This window comes from Diachasma alloeum, unplaced genomic scaffold (genome assembly GCF_001412515.2).
Source record: "Diachasma alloeum isolate Michigan unplaced genomic scaffold, Dall2.0 Dall_scaffold_00211, whole genome shotgun sequence".
Classification (NCBI taxonomy): domain Eukaryota; kingdom Metazoa; phylum Arthropoda; class Insecta; order Hymenoptera; family Braconidae; genus Diachasma; species Diachasma alloeum.
The window spans coordinates 1,807,229-1,824,490 of record NW_021680376.1 but is presented as its reverse complement, the minus strand read 5'-3'; the positions used below and the strand labels follow the sequence as shown (position 1 = coordinate 1,824,490).

Genomic DNA, 17,262 nt, shown 5'->3' with positions numbered 1-17,262 from the left:
GACTTTCCACGTTTATGGACGATTATCAATTAAAAAATGGTAATTATCATGATTATTTAATATAAGTGAATTCTAATTCTGAAGTTTTTACTTTCTGATATCTAATTTAAAACACTGCATCTCTACACTCATTTCAATAGAAATATTGGACTAATGATATTGTTACGTGTCCCCCTTCGAATCATAATTCAATTTTCCATCATCTTGAAGACGACACGGAACCCCCTTGACAACGACTGTCTTTTGGAATAACTTGGATTGATTCATTCTCTTTGGAGATCTCTTCGACGACTCATCTTCTGTAACTAACTAATTAATAAACCGCCCAACCATTTGAATATTGTGTTGTCTCCCTTTTTCACCGGTTACAGAATATGTTCACCTTAGCTACACGAGCGTAGGATCATTCACGTTATTGTGCGCAATTTCCTTCTCCTCGCGCATTATCCACCAAGTGCGGCAATTTTTTCCCAATTTCCCATGGGCACGTCATCATTTGAAATTGAAATATTGGAATCTAGAGTTTCAATAAAGCGAACTCTTTCATGCGGAATCGAGATGATCGATTTTTCCAACAATCCTCAAAGTGCACTGAATCTGCGAAAAGTCAAGTGGTAAGAAAGTTTCAATTTACATCTCAATCTGTGTTGAGGTCAATCAAAGAGGTGTTCACTAATAGGTCCATTTATGAACTATCTGGAGCCCTGTCGGATTTCAATAGAGGGGCACTTATATATCGATGGTTATCTCGACGTGCTTGGCGTCTATTACATCGAGAATCATGGTGAGTGCTTCTCTCCTATTAACATGACGAGGGGTTGGCATCGGACAGCTATGATAACGCCAATTTCAGGGGCTAGCGGTGGCCACCGTTTAGGATTTGAGTAGACATTCACTGACGCAGCTCTAGGCAAACTGTTTGGAGGATATCATTTAGATTGATGATTGTGAGAGGTCAACATGTGGTGATGATGTTGTCTTGGGTGAAATTATCTGGTCAGGGGACATAGTCTATTTTAGTGATGAGGCGGTAAAACGATTTGAGTCGACTTAGCTGAGTTTTCGCGGAATATCTCACAATCCGAGAGAGATTGCGAAATTTTCGTAATGACATTTTTTGTGGGGCTAATTAAGGGCTACAAAAAAGGTGATGATAAAAAATTTGCTGTCGGCCTTAGATTCTACGACATTCATTAAAAACCGGTAGTCTTTCTCACTTGTCCTCCTACATTGACTTTTTCATGAAATTATGAATTCTCAGTGAGAAAAATCCTTGAAATTTCAGTGAAACTATCGCTTGATAGAATCCCCACGAAGTGTATCGGAAATTTCAGCCGAAATTATTCAACACTGACCTTCATTTCTCCACAGCAACACATCAAAACGTTCACTCGGCGCTTTTTCCCCCACATATTTCATTAAAAAAATTATAAACTGCCCATATATTGACCCTCCCCCCCTTATTTTGCCAATCCCTATTCACCAAAAAGTTTGTCGCATCATATATCCGAAGTTCGCCAGTATCAAAACCGCAAATGCTCGCAGGGAGTTTGACCTGTTTCCCGCCAGCCACACACAAGAGTTTCCGTGATATATCCCCCCAAAAACTGTTTCCCCCCTCATGACGCTGAAAATGGTCATAGGTCATGTAACTGCAGCTACCGCGGAAAGCACACATTTCCTCAGTGGGAAATGAGTTACCCTACGGTTGTCATTCACGCAGGGAAATTGAACGCCCCAAGGTAGCACAAGGGAAACCGAATTTCCGAATTATGATATCTAAAGTTGCTGTGAAAACTCAACAATAAGAATTATTGACACAATACCGGGGATAAAATGAGAGACAGTATCTCGACGACAGAATAATCGATGAAAGAAATATCCGTTTTACTGGAATATCTGAGATGAGAAATGTCTGATCGTGGATAATCCCTCAAACAAAGACGCCGTCGACTTCTATTTATCCATCAAAGAGGAAACATTTCTACAGAGTTTTACATCTTTCTGACATCAGACGAAATTCCTGGATGGGATTTTCGAGTGGGTGGAATGAGCAAAAGACGGATCACTCTCAGTGTTGGTTTAGACTCTGTCATCCGTTAAGATTGTTATTTATTATACGCTGAGAGGAAGAATTAGCTTTGCCGAAAAACTTTATGTTCCACGTGAGAAAATTTGGTGGAGTGAAACAGTTTTACTTGCGAAAATTAAGCAATTTGCATAAGGTAACTAATCATTTTAATCATTTTGAGTCCCAAGAGTCTATCAAGAGTGAAATACGATTGGAGTCATTATTTTAGTTAATGAGGCAAGTTATAGACACCAATGAACAGTGATTTATTGATGAATAAGAGCGAAAAATCTCATCCACAGTGTAATAGGAATGAGAACACTTGCAAAAATCGAGGCTTATCTATCGAGAACGCTGAAAATCATGCACTAATTGCGATTTGCTAATTGGCTGCACTCGAGTGTGATCACTGCTATACTTCAACCCTCATTTGCATTCTCAACATATTATCACATTTTTTGCAACTTCAGCAGTAGAGAATAAAGTGACCATTTTTTTGGAGGAAAATTAAAAACTACACACGCACGTTTTTCTTTCCATCGTACTTCTGCTATTGAGAAATTTTCCACAGGATTTTTTTTTTGCAAAATTTCACAATTATTTCTACTTTCATTTAAAAAATTGAATAATAGAAATTGAAAATTTTGAGCAGAGAAATTGTTATAGAAAATATCTCAATACAATTCTGTTGATTTTTCTGTATAATATCCCGAGTCGAGGACCCGAGTCGAGGATTTGGTTCTGATTGGACGTACACAGGTCTTTCAAGATCTCCCCAGACCTAGATGGACCTGGTAAGTCCGAATCAGTTCTGCGACGTACTTTTCCAGAGACCATTCGAATCCTCAGTTCTTTTCGGTCCTGAGAAGCCCTCCTCGATGCTACCGAGAACGCGTGATTTTACGACCGGGTGAAGGGGAAGGCATGTATGCGGAGGGTTGAAATTTGTAGCCAACGAGGAGACAGGGTTGCAGAATATATTTTAGCCACCCTCATCTCCCCGTTTGCAGGCGGTGTTTAAATAAAAAATAGTGAACGTTGATTCTGTATTTATTGACCCCCTGATGCCAATGAAACCCTCGGAGGTGACAGAAATGGGGAAAAAAATATTTCAGTTTCACGTGGGTTAAGGGTGAAAGTCGACTTTCGCCAAAATCGAATTTTTTAGCCGGGTGAACGTTGATTCCAACTATTTAAGCGACGGGCTATTCAGAACTCTCAAAAGTATGTGGAAAAAGTGAAAACTGAAAAAAAAAATTTTTCACCCGGACCCAAAGGGGTCAGATCTTGGATTTTTCCAGGGGGAAAGTCGACTTTCACCAAAATCGAATTTTTTAGCCGGGTGAACGTTGATTCCAACTATTTAAGCGACGGGCTATTCAGAACTCTCAAAAGTATGTGGAAAAAGTGTAAACTGATTTTTTTTTTTTTCAAGTTTTCAAAGGGTCAGATTTTTTGTTTTTCTCGGGAGAAAGTCGACTTTCAACAAAATCGAATTTTTTAGCCGGGTGAATGTTGATTCCAACTATTTAAGCGACGGGCTATTCAGAACTCTCAAAAGTATGTGGAAAAAGTGAAAACTGAAAAAAAAAATTTCACCGGCGGCCACAGGGTCAGATTTTCGGTTTTTACTTGGAACAAGGGTCAGATTTGTTAACACTTTCTTTTTTTATTTGGACAATGCATGCAAGCGGAGGGGCAAGAGTGGCTAGAATAGATTCTGCAACCTTCTCCGCTTGTTGGATAAAAATGTCAAGCCTCCACATACATGCATCTCCCCTCCACCCTCCCGTGAAATGTCGATTTTCGAGATTAAAAAAAAAACAATAATTGCATTTTTTATTTCAATAACGCATGAGTAAACAGGGATATGAACGCAGATTTAATATAGGCCCATAGAATTACGGGGACCGGCAAGGATTTGGAAAGTCTGAATACAAGTTCTGCTTACACCTAACAAGTGCTGAAATGGGACATAACCAGAGGTAGAAAGGTCTCGAAAGCACTTGGGAAGAGGCATCCCAAGACCTATCCAGTTCTGAACGGAAAAACCTAAGTAGAACTTGTCAGGTCCAATTATTCGACTCGGGATGTCCCATTAAACATTTTTATTGAAAAAAATCGCATTAGAAATGCGTAATTTTTCAACAGAATCAGCGAAAAACTGATGAAATTATCCAGAGAATTCGTTAAGTTTTTCTACAAAATATATTCGTCCATGCAGACAAGCCGGTAAATTGAAAATGAAGATAATGGAGTAGACGATATTTTCATCCCGTTAAATGAGCAAAAGCATACTCCTAGCCGCCCCAGAAATCAATTAACGGCATTATTATGGAGCAATTTGCGTCATTATTAGAAATTTCTTGGCGAGGCGTGGTTATGAATAAATAGAGCCGTTGAGTTTATCCTCAAAATCAGGCGGTAACAAGGTTGCTAGGTAACATCCGCGAGACGATGCATCAACTACACATCGACAGGATACTGCTACCGTAGCAAGCCCTTTTACTGTCTGATTTTGCTGGATTAACTCTCGCGGCTTATTAATTTTATAATAAAAGTTGAACCTCATGGGCTTATTAAAAAATGTGTGCTCGGCTTTTCACTCGTAATGGCCGGCTCAACTCTTATATTATCAAATTTTTAAAGTTCTCTTGAAGAGGGAATACCGCCGGCAGAGAATGTTTTTTTTTATCTGCGGAGGGAAGTTTGAGAGGACTTCCTCGGTATTCAGAATTTGGCAGTCAATGCGAACCCAGGAATATTGAAATGATGATGAGTGACAAACCCCAGAGATGACTGCATGCACCACTATCCTTGAACGCGCAGAAAGAGGCGAGGAGAAAATTAAATCATCATACATATTGCCTTTTTGAAGCTTGTGCTATCAGAAACACCAATTCCCATCAGCAATTGACATTTCAAAAAATCAATAGCAACAATGAATGATGAAGTGAAGATGGAGCGTCTGGGATTCGTGTTTCCATCTGAATTAGGCAACATCGGTGAAGCGTTGCATCAACTACACGTCGACAGGGTACTGTTACCTTTGCAACCACTTTACTATCCGATTTTGCTGGGTTAACTCTAAAAGCTTATCAATTTTATAATAAAAGTTGAAACTCATGGGCTTATTAAAAAATGTGTGCTCGGCTTTTCACTCGTAACGGCCGGCTCAACTCTTATATTATCAAATTTTTAAAGTTCTCTTGAAGAGGGAATACCGACGGCAATTACATGGGCGATTATGAGAATGTTTTTTTTTAATCTTCGGAGGGAAGTTTGAGAGGACTTCCTCGGTATTCAGAATTTGGCAGTCAATGCGAACCCAGGAATATTGAAATGATGATGAGTGACAAACCCCAGAGATGACTGCATGCACCACTATCCTTGAACGCGCAGAAAGAGGCGAGGAGAAAATTAAATCATCATACATATTGCCTTTTTGAAGCTTGTGCTATCAGAAACACCAATTCCCATCAGCAATTGACATTTCAAAAAATCAGTAGCAACAATGAATGATGAAGTGAAGATGAAGCGTCTGGGATTCATATTTCCATCTGAATTAATGCGCTGATTAGAATTACGCTGAACCAATCTAGAGTTGCGACTCATCTCGGAGAAGGATGTCTGCACTTGTTAACACCTTGGTTACAGGTCTATCTCTATTTCTCCAACTTTGGCTCACAATGCCGCATCCCCACCCGGAGAGTCCTACACCCACTGTTTCCCTCCCTCCTGGGAACTATGCTTTCAGGCGTCTGTGACCACGAAGGTGTTAATGTCAGATTACCAAGGTGAAAACTCGCTTTCCATTAGTTGATGGCGAAATACTCTTGAGATTTGAAATAGCTGCGGCGGAGGAAATTAACTCTACATTTTTCTTCTAATTGATGTATGATCTTTCGAACGCTTGTACAGATCTTTATGCCCTTTCATTCGATATTCCTTTCTTCAATTAATTGTTTATAATCATTATGATTGCAAAAAGCTATACGACCGATGAGAATAATTTCTCCCAATTTATCAGCTGTTAAATTTTCACATTACAATAAATGATTTCTCCTGTTCTAATTCCTACGCTCACTGAATAAGATTTTAATCATAATTACAATTCAATTCCTTCTAGAACACACTTTAGAGTGTGAATTTCTGGAATTCAATGTTTGCTGATACTCTGGTGAATGTGCGTGCCCACACTGTTATCAATTTTTAGTTAGTTCTCACGGTAATTCAATTAATCTGTTGTTCATCTCATCAATATAATTGCGTGCTTAGAATATTGTCATCTCGTGTTTTCAGCACCAAATTAAAAATTAAAACTTCATTTGGAATATTGAGTCACAGCTTCTTTTTATTCATATCAGAAATTTTGTATTTGGATATTAATATTATTTGTTCAAAGTGAAAAAATCGATCATCATTTTCACTATATTGCATTCAGATTCTCCTATCCTTAACGTCAAAAATGTGAGATCATCTCATAATTCTAGCTGTTAATTCCAATCAACTTTGTTCGAAGAAAACCTTAGTAAATGCAATATTAAGAAAGTATAATTATTCTGTTTTCCTCTGACCTAAATGATTTGAACAATTATGATTCATTTATTCACGTTTCATAGAATGGTATTCAATTCTCTGTTGTTTGTTAGGCGCGCTTCATGAAAACTCGACGCAGGACGATTGTACTCATTCATGAAAACCGCCTTACTTTCTCCATTCGTTCGAGATATTTTTTCAGAAAGTATTCACATCCGAGAAAAAGGTTTCAGGACCGTAGAATTTTCAATGGACTCCCAACGAGTTTTATCATTTCAAGAGTACAACGGCAAATTGGCCCCTTGATTATGGTAAACTCAAATAGAAACTCATAAGTTTCCTCCGTCAAGTGTAGCTAATTTTGCATGTAGTTTCACTGCACCCTTCAATGAATAATTGGAAAACTTTTTCAAGTTGATAACGAAACCGAATGATGAATAAACAGGTAATCGTGGAGGTGGAGAGTTTGATAGTTGAGTTTGTAACAACTGTTGTTTGAGTTCGGAATATTCAGTTTGTACATGCAAATTTCAATTTATTATGATAATTACTCACCTAAATAGGAGGAATCCGAGACCTGTCACTGCTGCGCGACGCACATCGTCATTAACGTCAGACACCTTCAAGGAAGTAATTCAAGAAATTATACGGGCTTTTTATTGGGATGCTCTTTAAGGATAAGAGAACTTCTCAATTTCGTGCGGAGTACAAAATTTGGAAGATAAATTGCTATTTTTACTAGAGTTATTGCATTTTCCACTAGAATTCTGGTGCAAACATTTAATTCAGTTTAAGAATTTTCTTTAAAAAGTGTGATTTTAAAAATATTTTTTAAAAAATGTTTCTAACTGTTGCAAATGGAGAATAAAATCCAGATCTTTCAAGTTTAAATAACAAAATCATTGCAAAATGTTCACGATCGTAGGGTAAAATATGGGTTTAAAAAAAAGTTGAAAATTCTCGGATATTCTCAATTCCATGAAAAATGATAGAACTGTAGGGACTACATAGATTCACAAATATTCACAATGAGAAAAAAAATTGAAGTGAATATCGAAATTTTTACTAGAGTTATGGCATTTTGAACTAAAGTTCTAGTTAAAAACTTTTAATAATTTCCTAAATATTAATTAAAAAGTCGTCTGCATCTAATGGTTTAAAATGTAGAATAAAATCCAGACACTTGAATTTTCGAGAATAAAATCACTGCAAAACGTTCGCTACCCTCGGGTCAAATGGGGTTTAGAGGATCTGTTGCGTAGAAATATTTGGAAGGATTTCAACGAAACAAAAAATATATATCTAAAGCACTTCTCTAAAGTAAAGGATATCCGCAACTCGATGGGGATTCGAAGAGAATTATTTCGCCTCGAGTATACTGAACGAAAAAGAATAAAATTGTAAGACATATCGATTTGAAACTCTCCAACTCTCTTTTATACCATTGATTGAAGTTATTCACCATCAATTCTTTAACAAATCTCATCAGTTTTCTGATGACTGGACGGTTTGGTCACTGATCAGGTCCCCACGGAATTGGAAAGTGGGGGAGAGAGGAAAGATAAAACTGGGGCAACATCTCAAAGTGCTTTAAGGGCGCTAAAAGCCAATAGAATTTGTTGAGTTGATTGAGTTACTGGATCCATTACTGGAATATCTCAATAATCTAGTTGCGTTCAATATATAGATTGATTTTAGAGTCTTTTTAAATTTCATTGCATGCAATAAATTGCTCCATCGATCGATACAATTTTTTACGTTAAAAAAGGGGTTTCAGGGGAGAGCCATTTTGAGATTAACTTTTTCCCCCTTTCGTTCTAAAAATAGTATGAACATACTTTAGACGATTTGTTGAGTGCAATGAGGAAAAATGAATTGAAAATGCCCAACAAATATTTTTTCCTACATCGCGCACGCATCAAAACATTTTTATATTCAATTTTAATCATAAATGGAAAATAATTAATTTGTGAAAAAAAGTGGCAACGTCGGCCCGCCATAATACTTTGTTTCTCAGAGTTGGTAAGCCTGTCACGCCCTAGTGAAGGTTCTCGCTGTACACAGTCACGTGCATAAACGCGTGTAAATTTTTTCCATCGCGACTCGTTTATCCGAAAAATTCATCACCCACGTCGTTCTAATTTCCTATCGATGAGAAAAATAATAGTAAATGAATCCCAGGGCCTCTCTGTGAAGTAACCTCAAACAGAGATCCCTTTACATCCACGACTCTCTTTTATACACGTTTGAATTTACCGTGTTTATCCCCACCCGATCGGCAGGTGCTGCGTTGTCGCAGTTCACAGCTGCGCGCGCAGAAATTCTGATTTTTTGTGGTTTTTTGGTAATTTTGGCTAAAAAATATTCTGAACCGATGTAATTTTTCTTGCAGAAGGTGTATTTATCAATATGTCACACGTGGACGAAATTTCGTGACATTGGCTGCATTTTTACGTTCATGATGTGGATTTTTCTACATTTGCCATGAGAACACGAGTTAAATGCGATTTTTAAATAATTTATTTCATTTGAACCATTCTCTGCAGCAATCTGAAACTCCGCACAGGGCTGCGGAATATATCGAAGAATGCACTTAAAAAATTTCATAAAATTGGCTGCATTTTTTTTCTCGCCGGTTCCTCATTAATCGTGTTATTAAGCCCTTCTAAATTAATTCTGGTCAATAATAATAAATTTATTTATATCAACCCCCATTTAAACAGCATCCACAATTTTTAACTTTAACATTAAGGAATGTTCACGCTACTTTAAACTGGTAATAACCACAGAAAAAATGAAATAAATGCCTTGAGTGTCCAATAAAAATACTTACCGCAACGTGAAGAAGTTTTCGAATCGCTTGATTATTCCCAGTGCCACAATATGCCATAGCCAGAGTGTACATTCCACTCCTCCTCAGAATCGGATCTTTGTCAGCACATAATGAAGTTACGAGCGGATCAGCTTCTTCGAGACGTCCGTACATCGTAAACGCGATACCCACCGCTAGACCACGTAGAATTTTCTCGTGCTGAGTCTCCTGGGCGTACTGTAGAACAGAAAAGGACGTTTCAGGCATTATAATTGGATTTTTTTGTAAGTGAAAATTTTAATTGATAGAAGTAAAACTGCTGTAATAAATAGATTAAAAAGGTTTGGATGTAAGGGAAATGAAGGAATAGTATTTTCCTCGTGATTTTTGCAGCAATTGCATTGTAGATTTAGGTATTTTTTTGTGGAGACAATTTTTCAACGAACAAAAGGTTTTCTAATGATTGAAATTTTGATCGTTTTATGAATTTTCTTTAAAAAGTGTCATTTTTAAAATTAAAAATATGTTTTCTAACGGTTGAAAATGGAGAATAACTCCAGGTCTTTTGAATTTAAATAACAGAATTATAGCAAAGTATTTAATACTCTAAGGTCAGATGGGATTTAAAAGGAAGCTTTGATCTTTAACTGAAAATATTTCAAAGGATTTCAACGGAAAAAAAATGTTTAAAACACTCGGATATCTTCTATTCCATGGGGATTGGAAGAGCATTATTTAGTCCCGAGGGTATTGGACGGGAAAAAAATTATAATCGTACCGACTACATGATGCATTTAAAGATATTTTCACTGAGAGAACAATGCAGAGTAAATACAGTATCTTTTTTACTAGAGTTCTGTTGAAAACATTTCCATTGTTTTATGAATGACTAAAAAGTGTAATTTTATAATAAAATGAAAGTTTTCTAACAGTTTAAAATGAAAAATAATTCCAAATGTTTCAAATTTAATAAATTCAAATAACAAAACCATTGCGAAATGTTGAATACCCTGCACTGAGAGGAAACCGAACAAGTTCTCAAACAAGTCCTGTTTGCGCCAACAAAATCATTAATTTAAAATTACCAAAAAATAATTGCTTTTTCAATTAAAAAAATTGTTTAATTGAAAAATTTTGATTAATCTACGAGTCTTCTTTAAAAAGTAGACTTCGCGATTTTTGACATTTTTAAAACGCTTTCTACCGATTCAAAATGGAAAATAAAATCCAGACATTTTTAATTTTGAAAAAGAGGAGATTCTTACCGCAACCATGTCCTCAATGGCCTGAGTAGATTTAGAACCCAGCATGACCATGCCCATGGCGATTCCAGCAGCTTCTCCAGTGACAGCATCATCCTGGTAGAGATTAAACTTGAGTTGTTCGTAGACGTCTTGACGGTGGGACCCCATAGCGGCGAGACCGAGACCCAGACATCCGCCGTGACGAACCATCTGAAAAAGTCAGAATAATTATTTCATGATATGAAGGATACTAAAGGTTTCTGCGTACCGTGGGGTCTATTGCAGGCCCTCGAGACAATATGAAAATTGAATTACAAGTTCACAAACTGTGGAAAATGTTGTAGCACGTCAGAAGTGGAATGACATCTTTTAATTTTGGATATTTAAATATTCATGATGAGCGTTTCAATCATTGATTTTGATTGGATGAGAATTTTTATGAGAAGTTCTTTTTGTTTGAGTATGAAATTATGGCATCAATGAGATGACAACTGTTTGATTTTATTAGATTGACACTTTTTTTCGTCTGAACACACATAACACGTTTTATTTTCTACTCCGCAATGTTATTTTGAATCAAGTTATTTAATTATTTTTACGATGTTCTGAGAATTGAATAAAGAGAACTGAATACCATTCTATGAAACATGAATAAACGAATCATAATTGTCCAAATCATTTAGGCAAGAGGAGAATAGAATAATTCTACTTTTTTAATATTTCGTTTACTAAGGTTTTCTTCGAACAAAGTTGATTAGAATTAATATCTAGAATCATGAGATTATCTCACATTTTTTACCTTAAGGATTTCTGATATGAACAAAAAGAAGCTGTGACTCAATATTCCAAATGAAGTTTTAATTTTTAATTTGGTGTTGAAAACACGAGCTGACAATATTCTAAGCACGGAATTATATTGATGAGATAAACAGCAGATTAATTGAATTACCGTGTCAACTAATTAAAAATTGATAGTAGTGTGGGCTCACACTTTTGCCAGAGTATCAATCAACATTGAATTCCAGGAATTCACACTCTAAAGTGTGTTCTAGAAGGAATTGAATTGTAATTATGATTAAAATCGTATTCAGTGAGCGTAGGAATTAGGACATGAGCAAATCATTTGTTGTAATATGAAAATTTAACAGCTGATAAATTGGGACATATGATTCTCATCCGTCGTATTGATTTTGCAATGATTATAAACAATTAATGGAAAAAGGAATAACAAATCCGACACGTGAAAGGGCTTCTTATCGCTAATTGTAGAAAAAAAATGTACTGATATTGAAAGAGACGAAGTTCCCTTGCGTGAGTAGATAAGAATGAGAATTATTCATTCATGATGAAATCAACTTTTCAATGAAAAATTCTAGAATATTCTGGACCATTTCCGAAGCATACCGGGGAGCACATCAATCATAAAAGATCTCGTAAGCTCCTGAATTAATCGAGGAGTTTCTAGAAATCTCCGGAGATTTCCAGAACCCCGTGGGATGTGCTAGAAAGATTTATCGGGGCTTGGTAAATTGGAGAGTTTTCCGCACGATTGCCAAATTTTCCAGAAGATTATGTACAGGTCCAGATCTCTGCAATTTTTTAGAGCCTTCGGAAATCTCAAATTATCATGTCCTACGGACTGTGATTTTTCACATTACACTGGTAGAAAAAAAATATTCACAAACATTTTGCACTAAACATTTAACAAGTGCTCTGTGATGACAAATTCCTGTCGCAAAACTAGATTTAGTTGTCCCAAAAAATTATTTTCAGAAGAGTATTGTGTTGATTCAAACACCTTTAAAATGTTGATTTTTCCCCCCTCTCCATCTATTGATCGACTGCATTATTTCTTTCATGCGCTAGAATATACATCATTCCCTGAGGATCAACTGTTGGAAGATGTGTCCAAGATTTATCAATACTGAATTCCAAAATCATCATTCAAAAATATTTTCAGTCAACAATTCGGAGTAAATACTCTATTTTTTTTATCAAAGTTATCGCGTTTTTTCTAAAAAATTTCAATGGCTTCATAAATTTTCTTTAAAAAGCGTCATTCTTTAATTTTTGAAAAATTGGTCTCTAACGATTGAATACGGAGAACAACTTGAAATTTTTTAAAATTAGTTTTATCAATATTGAATTCCAAAATCATCGTTCAAAAATATTTTTCAGCTGTTCATAAGCTCTTTCATATTTTTAACACTAATGTAACATTAATCTCTTCGCAATCGTTCTCTTTTCCACCGAATTTCAAAATAATGTAAACTTTAATATGGGACAGGCCGGAGCAAAATGGACACTTTAAACCGTTTAACCACTTCGCTACTGATTTCTATGATAACGTTTTCAATACCTCATTCTGGGCATCCTTCAGCTGTCCAAGAAGATAATCTGTGATGGTAGCCCCATGATTGGCGTGAATTAACCCAAGAGCATACAAGCCACCGCCCTCGGAATACCCAGCACCAGCTCCAGTGTCACGGGGTAGATACGACTGCATCAGGGCGAGGGCTTCCTGCTCGTGGCCCCGATGGATCACACCCAACGATGCAGTGGCTGTCAATTTGGCCCAGTTCGTTGCTCGAGCCAACCATTCGAGATTATCCCTACAACCATAATAATTCTCTTATTGACAATATGAATCAAATATTCCTGATGTGGAAGAAAATATGAGTGATATAGAATATGAGAGAATGACCTTGAAAAGATAATTTTTTTATAAGACTTCATGTTATTTAACACTTCTAAATTCGCTGTCATCAATAATACTAGACATCACAACTTATAGTTGAAATTTACTTTAGATTTTAATATTTAAATTGATTTTAACATTAAAATACCCAAAAAAAAATTGCTCACCATTGATCATTTTTAACATGAATTTTAACTTGATTGAGTGCAAGAAATTAATGAATTATTGATAACATGATTCATGTCATCATTGAAATATTCCAGCTATCGAAGAAAATATGAGAGAATGCACTTATTTATTTCAAATTTTAATCTGTGATAATCGAGATGTGTACACTACTTCAAAATAATATGAACATACTCCAGTGAAGTTATGTAACAAGGAAGAATTAATTTAAAACGTTAAAAAAAATAATTGTTTACTATTAATCATCTTTAACATGAATTCTAACTTTGATGAGTGAAAGAAATTGGTGAAATATTGATAATATGAATCATGTCATCATTGAAATATTCCAGACACGAAAGAAAATAAATCAATCAAGAGACGTACCGCAGGAATTGATCACTAGTTGTGCCAGAATGCATGAATGCATTGGCAATGACAGTGGCAGTGTGACATATGGAGACCCTAATAGCATCTTTCGTGTTCTTCAGGATTAGCATGTCTGTGTGATTACTCCTGATGAGGAATTGCAGGTGAAGGTCGATGGATACTTCTCCACCGAGAATACTGGATAGGGCGTCTACACGTTCTTGCTGTTCGCGTTCTTCAGTCGTCTAACAAAAATAAAAGTTCAATTAAAGATAAAATAAATAAAATGAACGAATAAGCATTTTTTCTCAAACGTATTTTATTCTTCAACACCAGCAATTGTTACGTTCAGATTTTTTATTGAAAAATATCTGCATTTGATGGAGGAAAATTTAACCAGATGAATTATCTTGATGTTGAGATCATTTTTTATGAATACGTTTCACGAAAACATTATAAACATTATTTTTAGTTATCGTGGGACAACCGATTGTTGAAATAATTTAAGAATTAAAAAAATTATTAAATGAATTAAATTTTAATTAAAGTCGATCGATAGGGCTCAACAATGGCTACATTTGAGGGAAATAAATGACGAAAATTGCATTTTCGGACTTTTTGGATCATAATGGGTCAATATAAGCCAAAAAATCCGAAACTTAAATTTGAACAATTCCAAAACTCCCATTCGAAAACAATAAAAATAATTACCAAGCTCTCCACACTTCGTTCCACCTTCTCCTCCACAGGCGTTGAATTTTCCGTGGCCACAGGGGTCTCAGCACTAGCCTCAGTAGCTTTAACAGTGGGTTTGACAATTGGTTTAACCATCAGAGCACTGGGAATGGGTGCAGTAGCCCTCAGGGCCTGCAGAACACGCCCGAGGAACTGTTGAGTTGCTGATTCGTAGAGATCGAAGGCAATCTGATACGCCATGAGGACGCAGTCCTGGGAGCCTCTACTGAGTCGATCCAGAAGTTCAGCAACAGCTAGGGGATCGTCGAGAAAAATCAGGCACTGACACATGTTGACGTAGTCTGGGGTCCCCAGGTTGCGGTAGAGATTGACGAGGCACCTCAGTACTGTGTTTCTGAATCCTCGATTTTGAATGAGGCTCATGGCGACCTGGAAGCAGAATGAACATTTTTCAATTTCTTGTTATTCAACTTATTCTGAATATAAAGTAAAAATGCTCTTTGAAAAAATTAAGAATTCTTTCTACTTTTTTTTAATTATTCATTCATAATTTTTCAAAACTTCTGCACGATGCAGGACTTAATTGACAATTTTAGATGACGAAAGATGAAAAAAAAACATCGAGATAACGTTCGAAAGATAGTAGACCCGGGCCTTAACCTGTGCAATGATCCACTCGTTTATTTTCTGGCTTTTAAAGTTATATTTTCTCGTTACACTCAACCACTCAACGAAGTTTATACTCCTTTGAAATCGCCTGACCCTTTCTCTCTCGTATGTTATGGAATTCTTTCTCATTCTCACCTGAAAAGCGTAGGAGAGCATTCCGGCGACGTCGTCGGACTGCATTATGGAAGCCTCGAAGATGTCCATTCGTCGAGTCTCCAGGGCTAGGCCGAGGGCCTGACGGTACTGATTGTCGTCGAGACACCTCTGGAACATTCTGTTGACGATGCCCTCGAGACGTGGATCGATTCCCTTGTAGCCTGCAGGGGTACTCCCCTCGGCCTCCATCACCCGCTGTTGGGTGTAGTAGTCGATGCATTTCGCTATTGTCGTGTCCACGTACTCGTTCCTCGCGTTAACGTCGAAGAGCTCACCAGCCCCCAGGGCATACGTCAGGGAGTCCTCGAAGCTGCCTAGGTGGTAGTACACTTTACTCGCCACTAGGGCTGCCAGCTCGTGCTGATTGAAGGCCTTGTCTTCGTGGAGGATTTCACTGCGAGGTTCAGGAATTATGATTAAGGATATCCAAGTGTCCTTTACAGTTTGGTACTGATCACATTATAGACTCAACCATTTTCAATCATCAAATTTGTCAAGTAAATTGAGTGGGAAAAATGTGAAGAAAATCGTGAATTACATTTCGTCATTCAAATTACATTTTTCACAGAATTTTTTTTTTAATATTCGCCGTTTAGAAATTAATAGTTAAAATTGGTTAATCTTTCGGAAATCTTATCTTTTAGGCATGAAATGGATTTCTGGTAAAATTCTGAGTATGAAAAATTTTTTACGATTTCGAACAAATGATTCGAAAAAATCATGGTGGAAAATTGATTGTTTATAAATTATTTATAAAAAATTCTCGTAATTTTCAAGAATGCAATTTAAAAATTATTTCATTAATCTTTCCTCAAAAGTAAACTTTCTAATTTTTTTTCAGATTTTTAAAATGTTTTTTAGGAGTTCAATAATGCTCAAGTTTGGCATTTGTTTGTTTACTTGATATGACAGAGGAAATTACATTTTTGAAATTCGTGCCGGCAAAATCGTGAATTGTCAACTAAAGATTGAAGTGAAGGAAATATTTCTATTTCTATTTCTATGTATTTTCTTATTCATTCGCAAGATCATCTTGAAATGATGGAAGTTTAACTTAAAATGTTTTTTAAAAAATTTTCAATAGTTGTTCTTTTCTGTTAACTATGGAATTAACTCCGTTATGCCTAGTTTTAGACATAAGAAACCGAAATTTAAAGCAAATCGAATTCTAATGAATGAAGTAATTATTCATCTCCAACATTTCGACGAACAAAACTTATATTTATAAAAAGATAACTATGAGGCCAACTAACAATGTTTTGTTCATTCACCGAGGAAAATTATGAATATTTCAGGGATGAAATTTGAATATAAACACTTACATCTTCTCGATAGCTTCAGAAATCTCCGGCCAGAATTCATCAACAATCAGATCGAGTTTCTTCAAGGCAAAAACCTTGAGATCTGGCATGGGCTCCTCCAGGAGGGAGATTATGCCGGCTGTCATTAAAAATCAACAAATTACTGACATTCATTTTTCTGGAGAACATTACGGGGTCGATTATCTCAAAATAATGACGTTTGATGCCTCAGAAAGACAACAGTTATGACAATAGCTCCTGCAAATTGTGCATTTTATTGAGGATTTTGGGGTTAGGTGCTCCAAACCTGCAACTCATCCTCAGAATTTACGTTCAGACCTTCTGATAATTGAGAGGAATGACTCCTATTATTCATAATAATCGAGTGATTGATACCTGCGGAAGTGATATTCATCTTCATTGGCCTGAATTTACGATGAATACAGGCAATTGTAGGACTTCACTGGTAATAGAACTGATGAAACACTGAAACAACAAGAACTATATATTCACGGTTGTCAGTTCCCAAGACTGATGATGCA

General features: G+C 36.3%; 1 protein-coding gene across 1 annotated transcript in view; it reads right to left on the bottom strand.

The window, feature by feature from the left end:
- LOC107036838 (26S proteasome non-ATPase regulatory subunit 1) overlaps window positions 1-17,262 on the bottom strand; it is a 25,144-nt gene extending 7,882 nt beyond the window's left edge. The window contains exons 1-9 of the mRNA XM_015255047.1: window positions 17,117-17,262; window positions 16,742-16,859; window positions 15,399-15,813; window positions 14,610-15,023; window positions 13,917-14,143; window positions 13,026-13,278; window positions 10,688-10,876; window positions 9,444-9,659; window positions 7,166-7,230 (exon numbers count right to left, since the gene is read on the bottom strand). Of these exons, the coding sequence (XP_015110533.1) occupies window positions 7,166-7,230; window positions 9,444-9,659; window positions 10,688-10,876; window positions 13,026-13,278; window positions 13,917-14,143; window positions 14,610-15,023; window positions 15,399-15,813; window positions 16,742-16,859; window positions 17,117-17,141 (1,922 nt within the window). The 5' untranslated portion in view covers window positions 17,142-17,262. The remainder of the gene's footprint in view (window positions 1-7,165; window positions 7,231-9,443; window positions 9,660-10,687; window positions 10,877-13,025; window positions 13,279-13,916; window positions 14,144-14,609; window positions 15,024-15,398; window positions 15,814-16,741; window positions 16,860-17,116) is intronic.